The sequence below is a fragment of the Zalophus californianus genome, chromosome 14, assembly GCF_009762305.2.
Source record: "Zalophus californianus isolate mZalCal1 chromosome 14, mZalCal1.pri.v2, whole genome shotgun sequence".
Taxonomy (NCBI): domain Eukaryota; kingdom Metazoa; phylum Chordata; class Mammalia; order Carnivora; family Otariidae; genus Zalophus; species Zalophus californianus.
The window spans coordinates 38178548-38190304 of NC_045608.1; the positions used below are offsets into that span (position 1 = coordinate 38178548).

The following is an 11757-nucleotide window of genomic DNA, read 5'->3' on the forward strand; positions in this document are numbered from 1 at the left end:
GGTGCTTCGGGGGCATGAGAGTGGCACCCATCTGCAGGAGTATGCGTGAGAAGAGGCGGAGGAGAGGGACTGACCAGGGAGCACCGCCCAGGGAGCCCCACCACACTCCCGGTGTGGAATCATCCGGGTCTGCACTGGGCAGAAGAACTGCCCGAAGTCGGCAGACATTTTCAAGTTGAAAGCAAGAACACAACACAGTGAAACAGATCAGATCCTGAAGGTGAAGAAGTGAAATGAGCCAAATGTGACTCCATGCGTAGTCTCAGCACCACACAGTTTAGGACCCGGGATGACAATATGCGGGCTAGAGAGTTCATCTGCAAGAATGGGAAAGTAGTGGTGCCACCAAACGAGATGAAACTTTGGGGGAAAGAATCCAGTTTGGGGGCAGGGAAAGAAGATGGTGAATTTCATATGGGACATCTTAAGGGAGAAGTCCCTGTGGATGACATCACAGCAGTAGATGTACAATACCTATTCCCAGGATGGAAATATCGCATGAGGCCTCACTAATGGATGGGGGCCCTGAGTGAGCCTTTACCAAGGACACAGTTGTCTAAGGAGAGCCGCAGAAGATGGAGGTCAGAGGGGACTGCAGTCGGAGAGAGAGTCCACAACAGAGAAGTGTCAATGAGAGGCAGGTGGTGAGTGTCCTGTTTAGCAGGGCACACGCCAGATGTAGCTCAGGGCTCCTGGCTGGGGCCGCGGAACTGGGCTTCCAGGGATTTGGAAAAAAATGTGGACAATATGTATATTCCTTGTCCTTAAGAGGAGGGCCAGAGCTTTTATTAATGTCTCAAGAGGACCATCATCCAAAGAGAACAGAACCTCTGTTTTCGGAACATTAAATAGTGAGTGGGAAGTTTAGGGGGCCTCTGATCTGGTGAGTCCCAAGTCTGGCACTGCAGAATGTAAGGGCTTGGGAGAGTGACGAAAGGCAGTGGTGGTCACGCCACAAGTCTCACTGAGACAGGGAGGGCCTGACTCATTATGGGGGACACGGAGGGTGCCATCAAGGACTATTAGGAGGCCAAGGTCACAGTCCCTGAGTTCTCTGTAGTGGATACACATGGAACAGCCCTTTATTGCTGAAAGAGGCCTTAGAATTTTCTAGATTTAAAATAAAACCATCATCCCTGAGGCTGTCTTCATAAAGTGTGCCTGTCATGATGCTTCTGTAACCGTGACTTCCCTCAAGGATGCATTCCAGAGAAAGTTTGACTTATTCCATCATGTTTAATATATCATAGTCTTGAAATCTCCCTAACTAGGTGCCCTTGAGGACAAGGAGCATGTCCTAAATTTCCTTCTGTGTTCTCACACTCTCGTAGCACATTTCCTGGAACCAACATAGGCCCCTCAGGAAGAATCTTGGATGGGGTGAGAGTGTGGGCTTTGTGGTGACTCTATTTGTATCTTTGAAGATAAGGCAGCCTTCAGATGGGGGTTGCTTAGGGGGCATTCCAGTGAGTACCAACAATACAGTTTGTGACTATTGGATTTTTTAGATGCCACATTAAAAATGGGAATAGGGCAGCAAGGATTTGAAACGGCAGTGCAGGGCAAGAGGAGACCAAGGGAGGGGGTTGCTGTTCTTTTGTGTTTTGTTCTCATTAGGCAAAGTATTGGAGAGAGGAACCACGGGAGCCCAAGACAGGATACATTGAAAATGGACTTGTATGTCCTTGTGTTAAGTGCCCTTCAGGGACACTCAAGGCAGGAGTCTTGTCTGTGGCAGAAGATGAAGAGCAAGAACGTTTCCTTTTGTCTGCTATCCTGGCCTGGGAGGGAGACCTCCTCTCTGCATTCTGTTACCTGCGAAGAGAAGCCAGCCCAGGGCCATTGTAACATTGCCCAGAGCGTGGGAGCAACCTTCTCACTCCTTGAGTGCTCTGGCTGTTTCTTTTAGCGCGGTGTTTTTCAAAGCACGGGCAGGCTGTGAAGTCAGTTTCATGGTTCTAGAAAGAAAGACAAGATGAGAGGAAAGACCATAACTGTAGTCAGGGTTATTATTTTGTGAAACCTTTGTTAGAAGTCTGTGGGTATGTGCAACACTCCAGTTACGGTCAGTGTGAAGTGTGTTTTGTATTCTGGGCCGTGGAAATGGTCTATAAAGGAGTATAAGTGCTTAAGAGTAGGAACTAAAATATTTTTCTATCTCTTTGCATCATTATAGTAAAGTATCTTGCCCAGAGTAGGTGTCTTAAAAATGTGTGAGTGAATAAATGGGGAGGTGGATTTTATGCAGCACCCTCCCACCAGGTGTGCGCGGGCACGTGAAGGCAGGAGGTGACATGCTGTGTGCACCTTACAGGCATGTGGCTCATGTATGCTCGGGGCACATAGGGGTGCTTTTACTTCTTACAATCAAAAATGCTTCTTAAAGCAGCACATATAACTCGCCGTAGCCTCAACCAAGTGCTCCCTAAATGTCCATTAACTTTAAAAGATGGCAGTCGCTTTAAAAGCAATCTTTACACAGGAGGGAGTGTTCTGAAAAATTCGGGATACCGCTAACCAGCATAGCAGCCTTATACAAGCGGGCCCTTAAAAAAGGGCAAGTAACAAATTCCACTGTTAAAAAAATGAGACCCAGGCTGGAAACGGCCCCCAGTGGACTTGGAGCCAGTGCAATCCGGCACACAGCTCCCGGCTCAGCAAGATCGAGAATACCACCGTTCCAAAAGATTTAAGGGAGCAAGAGCTCCACAGGAGGAAACAGGCCTGTGGAGCTCCGAGAGGATGCCAGGAAAAGTAGGTTGCTGGGGGAAGTAAGTTGGGGAAAGTAATGGGCTCATCCGAGAGCTGGTGCAGGGTCATCTTTCTTAGTCTTCCCGAAGTGCTCTGTCATCCCCAGGATTAACCTACTCAGTGTCCCAGGACAAAGCCTGGGCTTTTGCTGTGGGACATTCCCCTCCTGAGAACTTGGGGAACCCCGCGCAAGGCAGCCTCCCCACAGGTGTGCTGCTGGGAGCCAAGGTGGCGGTCAGCCGCCCCCAGGCCCCAACAGCAGCGCCATCACCTTAGACAAGCAGACGCGTCCACACAGCCATCTTGGGTGCGGGCAAACAGATGGTACCTTCCTGGTTCACAGAGTCGTTCCCATTTACCACAGACTTGAAGAGGTAGACAGATTTTTAAGGGGAGACTGAGAGGGAAGCTTTCTGGTAGCACTCTATGGTATGTTCGAACCCACCATTTTCCAATTAAAATTTGTAGCAAAATGGGCTTTCTATTAATCCTCAAAATATAATTTATTCTTAGAGGGAATAAATACCGACTAATAGTACTGGATAATGACAATGAATAATGATCAAGGCCTTTGGATATTTTTAAATTCTGGCCAGAAAAGTCAGCCTCAGTAGATTTCATGGAACTTGTTTTTGACTTTGGAAAAGGATAGATTGAAGAGACTCAGAATCTCTTTCGGAAGAGGCAGAGGATTTCAGACCCGAGGCCCAAAATGCACGTCTTGGGGGGGCGCACAGGGAGGGGTTCCCCGGGGCCAGCTGGGGGCCGCTGGCTCGGCCGTGATGAACTCTGACAAGTTCATCGTTCCTGTTGAAGAATCCTGTCTACCTCGGACATAGACAGTGACTTCTTGGCTAACAGGAGGGGGAATGTGATTCTTTTCTGTGTGCCCAGGAAAGGACATTTTAACCCATGCAGACCATCAAAGCAACACACAACACCTTTGCTGTGAATGGAAGTTCCTGGAATATGTATTTTAAAAAGACCCTCTGTCTGTGGGGAGCCCGGATCCTTTTTGCTGGCTTGGCTTTCCCCCAGGAGGCCGTGACTGAGCTGTGACAAAATGTATGTCTTCTGTTAATTCCTAGTCCTGCTTTTTTATTTTTAATTTTCTTGCTGTGACATTCAGCCTCTTGCCCTGTGAAAGAGCCATCTCAGGAAAACGTGCCTTTAGAGCAGTGGCTTTGAACCAGGAAGATTGGGCAATATCTGGACACATTTTTGGTTGCCACAGCGTGGGGGTGGGGGTGCAAATGACACGTGGCGGATGGAGGCCAGTGTCGCTGCTAAACAGCCTGCAACACACAAGGTGGCCCCGCTGCAAAGAATGCTCAGTCCCCCTAGTCAGTAATGCTGGTGGGGACACACCTGCCCTCCAGCAGTTTTCCTGGCCTCTGCTTTGATTCCTGCCTGCGGGCAGATCTCGGGATTTGACCTTGCAGGGCCTCTTGCCTCCAGCTCCATGCTCTGCCCCGTGCAGAGTGTCCAAGCCCTCGCGGGCCCCCACTGGACAGCCACAGGTGTCTCCCAGTGACGTCCTGCCCAGTCCCCCCCACACTGCTAGATCAGCTCTTGAGGTTTCTCTTGCGCAAGGATCCTCAGCCCTACCTGCCCGTGAGAATCACCTGGGGAATCTAAAAATGAATGCCCAACACTTGGGCCAGATCCAGCTTGATGACTTCGGAGTGTCTGTGGCCTGAGCCTCACCATTATTCCTGTGTAAAGCTGTCCAGGGGATTCCAAGTTGTGGCCAAGAGAGAGAGCCGCCCCTCCGGGGCTCCTTGTACCCACACCGGGGACACAGCACCGCCGCCCCCTCACCCCTGCCTTTTCCCGCGGCTCCCCTGCTCCACAGTTCTAGCCAAACGGCACTCCTCACTGCCGATGCCATGTGAGCAGTGCATCCCCTGGCGGCCTTGCCCCTGACGCTCTGTGCTGAGAAGGTCTTCTCCACTCGCCCCCCGCCATTCGCCCCCCAGCACTGCCTGTCTCAGCCTCCACCTCCCTTGCGATGCTTTTCCCGGGTTCCCGTCTGAGATGCCATCTGTCCATGCTAGAAGCCCACAGCCTTTCCACCTCTTTTCTAGAACCTCTCGAACTTAGCACATTTGAGCATGTACCAGAGTGAGGAGTAAGCCATCCTCACTCGCCGTTTTCCCTTTATCCTCCTACCTCTGCTCAAACTGTAAACACGGTGGAAGTTCCCACGTGACGTGCTCATGCTCCCGCCTCCCAGCACCCAGCAGGAGCCTTACGTGTAGCTGGGGTTGGGCGTACCTGGCCGGAGGGCAGCCTTGGGAACAGGGGGACTACACCCCCCTCCCAGCGTCCCAGGCCCTAGAAACTCTCTGTGAGAGTCACTCTGTGTTACCCTGCTGTCACTCGCCCCAGTTACGTGTCCCTGCAATTCAACCAGCAGCCTCCCCACACTTTCCTCAGCTCCGTGCTTTTCAGCCACCTGAGAAGAGTGAATCATATCAACTCAACCAACACAGCATGGGGCACTTGGGCGAAGCAGCTCAGAATGCTAAAGCCTCCCAGGTACTCCTAGGGCTCGAGGATGCCGTTGTGTGGCAGCATGATGACTGGTTTGGGAAGATTTTTTTTTTTTTTTAATTCTCATCATCCCGCACTTTGGAAGGATGACTGTAGATGACTCATGATAAAATATACTTGAGGCATCTGAGGTGAGTAAAGCAGACACCAACATGCTGATGACCCCTAAAAAGATGTTCTGAAATCTTTGTATTAAATACAGCTGTGAGTCAAGGGTGTGAGTACAGGTGTGAGGACCCGGGTCCGCCCTGTGGGTGTTGGTCCCTGGCCACTCCGTAAGCTGGAGATCAGCCAAGGCCGCAATGCTCTCTTCTGCCAAGTGTGGGGTGGGTCAGTGTCCACTGTCCTCTCCCTGCACGGAGCGGGGGACTCCCAGGGCTCTTGGATTGTAGAACATGTTGATACAAGGCCCTGAGCTCCCTGCCTTCCCGTGGGCCTTTTCCATTAGAGGAGAGAGAAGGCTCACGTGCACCCAATTCGTTAGGCACAAGTCGCAGAGAGCCAGAAATTAAAAGCGAAGACAATAGCTCTTACAAACATCATCTCCCAGGTTTTGTTACTGTTGCCTCCTGGCGTGCCTTTCATCCTGCACTGCAGCCATACCAGACCTTGCCAGAAGGGGCCAGACCACTTGTCATTTTGGTCGTTGAGAGTCTACACTTTATGATGTTTGTTCACTCAGCTTCCTAAAAGCATCCGTTGGGAACACTCATAGCTTCCTGTGCATCCAGCCAGGTCATTGTCTGGTCTCTCTAATTAAAAGGAACTTGAGGCGTGTGTGGCTGGCTGGGCAGAGGGGGAAAGAGTGGGAAATGAAGTTGAAGAGGGTAATTCTCCAGAACTCCACGTTTGGAGTCTGAAAACTTGAATTCCAAAACCATCCTTGGCACTTCTCAGCCATGCATGACTTTCGGTAAGTCATTAAACCTCCTGGGGCTTCAGCTTCACTGTCACTGATGAGGGAGTTCGGCCAGCAGAGGTTCCTAGAGTCCCTGTTGCTGGCCGGGTACGGGTGAGACTCAGAAGGGGGCCTTGGGGCTGCTGAAAGGGCCAGGTGGACAGTCCTTCTCTCCGACAGTCCCTGTAGAGACTACTACACCCCGGCCACTCCCTCCTGCCTTCCCTGACTCCACAGGGTGGACAGGAGGATCAGACGAGAGAAGATTCCAGAATATCAGCACTGCACACATGGAGGCTGTCATTGCCATCGTAATGGTAACCCCATGTAGGTCAGCCTGGCAATAAGAGGCCAGGAGAGAGACTGGGGGCTGGTCTAATTTCTGAGCTGGCACATGCTAATGTGCCTTGACAGTTACTATTTCAAATCCAAGTGTTTGAGGAATTTGAAGTATATTTTACTCAAATGTTGAATTACTGTAACCCAAGAAATTATTTCAGGTGTGTGTTGTAAATCAGGTTTTTCATCTTACACTGTAGGTGGCTGAATTCGTACAGTCTCTTCTGGGCTGCGAAGAGCATGCCAAGTGCTTCAAGAAAGAGGTAAGAAATGCAAAAATTATATATACTTCCATGCTTCTGGCCCCAGAAGTGTTTTGTTTTCATTTACTTAAGTGTAACTGAGAGTAGTTGGGTGGGCAGGAGAGAGGGGTCAGTGTGGGACAGAGCCCAGCAGTGCAGTCGGGCACCTCAGGGTCGGCCTCTGTCTTTGTCTTGCTTATGCTTAGCCATGCTTTGTCACAGAATGCTGTGGTGCCTGGCCCAGGGGCCTGCTCAAGAAATAGGCTAGTTGGTGGAAGAATGAATAAACATGTCAGTTAATTCTTATGGGTGCCACGTAGGCTCTGCTGTGATGACTTAGGCTTCACTGGGGGCAGGAGGGGTCCTGTGAGGAGCCTGCTCCCAGGGAGGAGAGGGGATTTGTCTACCCCGTGGTGACGTGGGACCATCCTGTGTACCCCTGCTCTGTACCTGCTTCAAGAGGAATGCCGAGAAGCCGGAAAGTCCTTCTGTGGAGTTTCGTGTCCTCCCTGTTGGTTGGGAATGTTCCAAACTGCTCAGTATTTGTCTTGGACTTAGTAGCCATAGCTCTAGGGGCCGCAGAAGAGACGGCATCAGCTATAGAGTAATAGTGAAGATACGGTGGTTATTGCTTATCGTGGGCTTGCCATGTGCTGGACCCTGTGCTAAGCACTTTACGATTGCAGGCATAGCCGGAAAAGGGCAGGCAGATTCCAGCCCCTCTCCGTGTGATTCCAGAACCATCATCATCTTTCTAGAAGTCTGCAGGAAAGCTACACTCTTAGAGACTCCAGCATATAGCATACACTCTCCCTCTCTAAGAGGTCATGGTTCAGGGAAAATACTCTTGGAGTTTGGCGTCCTGGGCGCCCTCAGAGCCCAGCAAGTCCTGCATCTCCAGGGAACTCAGCACAGGGTCAGTCAGGTAGTAGTCTGGGCAGCTGCCCAGGGAAGCATGACGTTCACCTGCTCTCCCCTGAGCCCAGCCCGGCTCGAGGGTGGTTGGCCTGGCCTCGCACATACAGGCCACTCTCTGCGTCAAGCAGCGCCCAAGACCCACCTTGTCCACAGGCGTCTTTGCAGGTCAAGATTCTCCAGCTTGGCTCTTATGACCGGCGGTCCCCCAGTGGGCAGATCACTTAACTTGTCTCATCTCTCCTCGGTGCGAGGGGCCTTTAAAGCTCAGGGTTAGTGTGTTTCAGTGCCTAGGAAAGTTCTGTGGGTATTTTGTTCTCTAAATGGACGATTCTTCAACAGACACTATCACAAATGCACAGGAAGCTTTTTATGACTTTCTTAAAACTTTAAACTTTAACTTCCCACTTTAATTTAAAACTTAAATTTCAAAATTTGTGTCTGTGGGGGGATCCTTACTTCCTCAGTGAGTCATTGACATGAAGGGTTTGTATCATTAATTCAAAGAAGTTAGAATCACAGTGCTAGATTCAGGGAAGGGGGTTACCATAGAAAACCCTTTCATTCTGTCTTCTTGGTTCTACAGCCAGCAATCTTTCTGAGCCAGTCTGTTTAAATAGGTGATGGCGGGTATAGGACATGCCCAGAGTCCCTGGGACTCAAACGGAGAGCAGACTGGGGATTTTAGACGCTGTGGAAAAGGCCTGCATGGTGGTCACTCAGCATCCTGTGAGTCTCAGGAAAGCTATTACATGTCAGACCACTATGTTTTAAAAGTTAATAAATAAGGGACGCCTGGGTGGCTCGGTCAGTTAAGCAACCGATTCCTGATTTCTGCCCAGGTCATGATTTCAGGGTCATGAGATCGAGCCCCATATGGGGCTCTGTGCTCAGCGGGGAGTCTATTTGTCTTTCTCCCTCCCCCCACCCACCGCTCGCATGCTCTCTCCAAAATAAATACATAAATATTTTAAAAAGTTAATAAATAAAACATTTATTATGTATTTCTGCTTATAAAGGCATTTATTATTAAAAAAATTTAATGCAGGTTAAAAGGAGAAAATAGAAATCAAACCACTACTCCACCGGCCAAATCTGACTTAACATTGGTATAAAGACTTCAAATATTTTCATTATGTGTATGTATATATGTGGTCATGCACATTTAATTTTACAGAATAAAACTGAGATCTATTTCATCATGTCATGGTTTGTTGCTTAACAATTCATGAAGAATTTGCCAAATTATTGTTTCATCGAGATGTGAATTTTGGTGACTGCCTCGTACCCCAACCTAGATGATATTATAATGTATTTACTTCTGCTATTTTTGAAATGCTGGACTGTTTTCAGTATTTCACTATTTCAAATAACACTAGAGTAGACACACTGCACCTTGTTCTCTTGGGAAAAATTCCTGGAGATTTACTTGGTGGATGCAAGTAGGTTTTTTTTAAGGCTCGTGATACAAATTCAGGCCAAGATTTTTTAAACATAACAATAGAAATATCGCCTATTGAGGTGAAACATAACACTATACAAAATTTTGTATATCGAGTTCATATTTCACCGGGTCCTGGGTGACAGTACAGAGTGGGGCGGTGGCGGGGCTGGGTGGGAGAGGGTGCCGTGTCTCCCTGTTCGAGGGGTCTGCAGGCAGGTCGACACGGTTCAGCGTCCCACAGCTTGGCCCCCAGAAGTTGCCAGAGGGTAAACTGTGTGTTTATTTACTCGCAGCAGATTGATGGCAAAGCCTTCCTGCTTCTGACACAAACGGACATCGTCAAGGTGATGAAGATCAAACTGGGTCCGGCACTGAAGATTTATAACTCTATTCTCATGTTCAGGAATTCCCAGGACCTCACCGAAGAAGATTCTCTCTCAGGCCAAGAAGCCAGAGGATAAACACACCACCTGAACAGCCATGGCACCAGGACCTTGTTCTTTCAGCAATAAAACTGGCCCACATTAGTTTGATTTGTATGTCCCCATGGTCATATCCATATTTAATTTGGACTTTGAAAGTGGCTGTGGTTTTGATGTGTAGAGGGTATCGATGACTGATCCAGGGCCAAGGATGCAGGCCCGTGTGTGCTTTGGGGACATCTTGATCTTCAGCGGGGTCCTTCCGGCTCTGATGTGTTGCAACAAACAGACCAAAGAAGCCCACACATACACCTTCAGTTCTTCTCCTTCACCATTAACCAGTTTTCAAGCATAAAACTCTCAAGCAGTAAAATATTAGAAAAACAGCATTCACAAATACATTGTTAATGTTTTCACCAGAGTATCTGAGCTTGGCTCAGATTTGCCATCTGGGCGCAGTGAGTCTAAGAGATAGAGGCCTGGTGCTTTAGAAAGACTTCATGTGGGATTTTTGTGTACTTTACTCAGGAAAGTGTGAATCTTTAAAAAAAAATAATAAGCACATGTTTTCACGATTCATTAATTCTTTTTGTTCCATTAAGCGTTTCTTGTTTGTCCTCCCAGTGGCTCCTGGAACTTGCCCAGGAGCACCAGGGGAACAGTCAGCCTGGGCATGTAGCAGAAGCTGGCCAGGCCCTCCCAAGGACTGCCCCTCCCCCCCCCGCCCCAGGCAGTGCCCAATGGCCATCTGTGGGAGCGCAGGGGACCCTGTCCTGCCACTGGCATGGGCTCGAGGGCCAGACACCCACCTGCACCGAATCCCTCCCGGCTTCCACTCAGAGGCGGCCTCAGGAGAAGTAACTGGCCCTGCGCTCCTTCTGAGCAGGTGTAATAAGGAGCCGTGTTACATCTTTAAAGAGACACACCATTAAAAGGGAAGGTCTCCCAAGTAGGGAGCTTGGTGGCTATGATTTGTTCGAACAATTCTGATTTCTTGTCAGACCTTATTTGTTTTGTGTGACTGTATCTGACACTTAAGAGGAGTCAGTCCCACAATTTTGAAAGACAATCCCCTCTTTTATACCCACAGTCAGAGCTAAACAGGCCCCCAGGGAAGTGGAGATTCCTTGTTTTCAGGGGGGCCATGAGGGGTGAAAAGAAACAGACCTCACCCATTTGCTTCATTAAGAATCTTACTGTTGAAGACAGTTGATTGAGCTTGGAGAGATTCTCAAGCTGTAGGTCATTGAGAAAAACAATTCTCTAAGAGGTGTGTGTATATTTCTTTTTTTTTTTAGATCCTCACCTAAATGGAATTTTAATATATTATTGGTTCATGTAAATTTTTGTTTTCTGTGGAGTTTTGTTTGCTGCTTGTTTTCTGGTTATTTTGTTTTGTTTTGTTTTTAGACTGCCATGTACAATTAAATTCCTGCTTCTGCTGTGTTAAAATTTTAATATATTTTAAATGAAAATAAACAGATAAAATAAAACCCCCACCTCCACGCCTTAATGAATATGTTGTAATAACCTATTCCCACACCACAGCCTGAAGGCTTTTTTCTCAGCCACGGAAGAAAAGCACTGTGTGCACTGGCCAGCAAAGAAGTCAGCCTTCTTTGAGTACTTGGGATATGTTTCCTTAGGGAAGCAGATCTAGCTGTTAATAATTTCAGAAATTAGGGGCATCTGGGTGGCTCAGTTAGTTAAAGGGAACACGACTCTTGATCTCAGCTCAGGTCTTGATGGCAGGGTCATGAGTTTCAGCCCCGTGTTAGGCTCCATGCTGGAAAGTAGGTCCGTATCCAGCGTGGAGCCTAAATTCTGGGATTTGTTATTATTGAAGCTCCAGTAAGACAAATTGATAGGACTTTATATTTTTTATCAGGTAAATAGATATCAATGTCAATGTATAGGAATTTTTTCTTAAAACTTGTTCATGTATTATTTTGATCCATTTTCCTGTGGCATTTGGTGTAAAAAAACCTTTTGAATTTATCTTGAAAAAAATTTAAAAAATAACGAGAAATTAAAATGGAGATTATAAAATTAAAAAGAACCTCACAATTGCTCATTGTATAGGCTCCATGGAAGACCTGAGATGCATGTTTCGTATATTTAATACTTGTCATTTCAACAGAAAGGTCTAGAACAAAACAACAACACCAGGATAAATTAGGGCTGAACTGC

The 11757-nt window shown here is 48.0% G+C and overlaps 1 protein-coding gene across 5 annotated transcripts in view; it reads left to right on the forward strand.

Moving 5' to 3' along the window:
- Positions 1-11055, forward strand: part of L3MBTL4 (L3MBTL histone methyl-lysine binding protein 4) — a 501743-nt gene extending 490688 nt beyond the window's left edge. For 3 of the 5 annotated variants that reach the window (XM_027577144.1, XM_027577146.1, XM_027577145.1), the window contains exons 18-19: positions 6745-6807; positions 9439-9606. In XM_027577144.1, coding sequence (XP_027432945.1) covers positions 6745-6807; positions 9439-9606 — 231 coding nt within the window. Of the gene's footprint in view, positions 1-6744; positions 6808-9438 lie in introns of all 5 variants that reach the window. The other 2 variants (XM_027577147.2, XM_027577143.2) reach the window with 2 other exon arrangements.
- Positions 11056-11757: the final 702 nt, after the last annotated feature.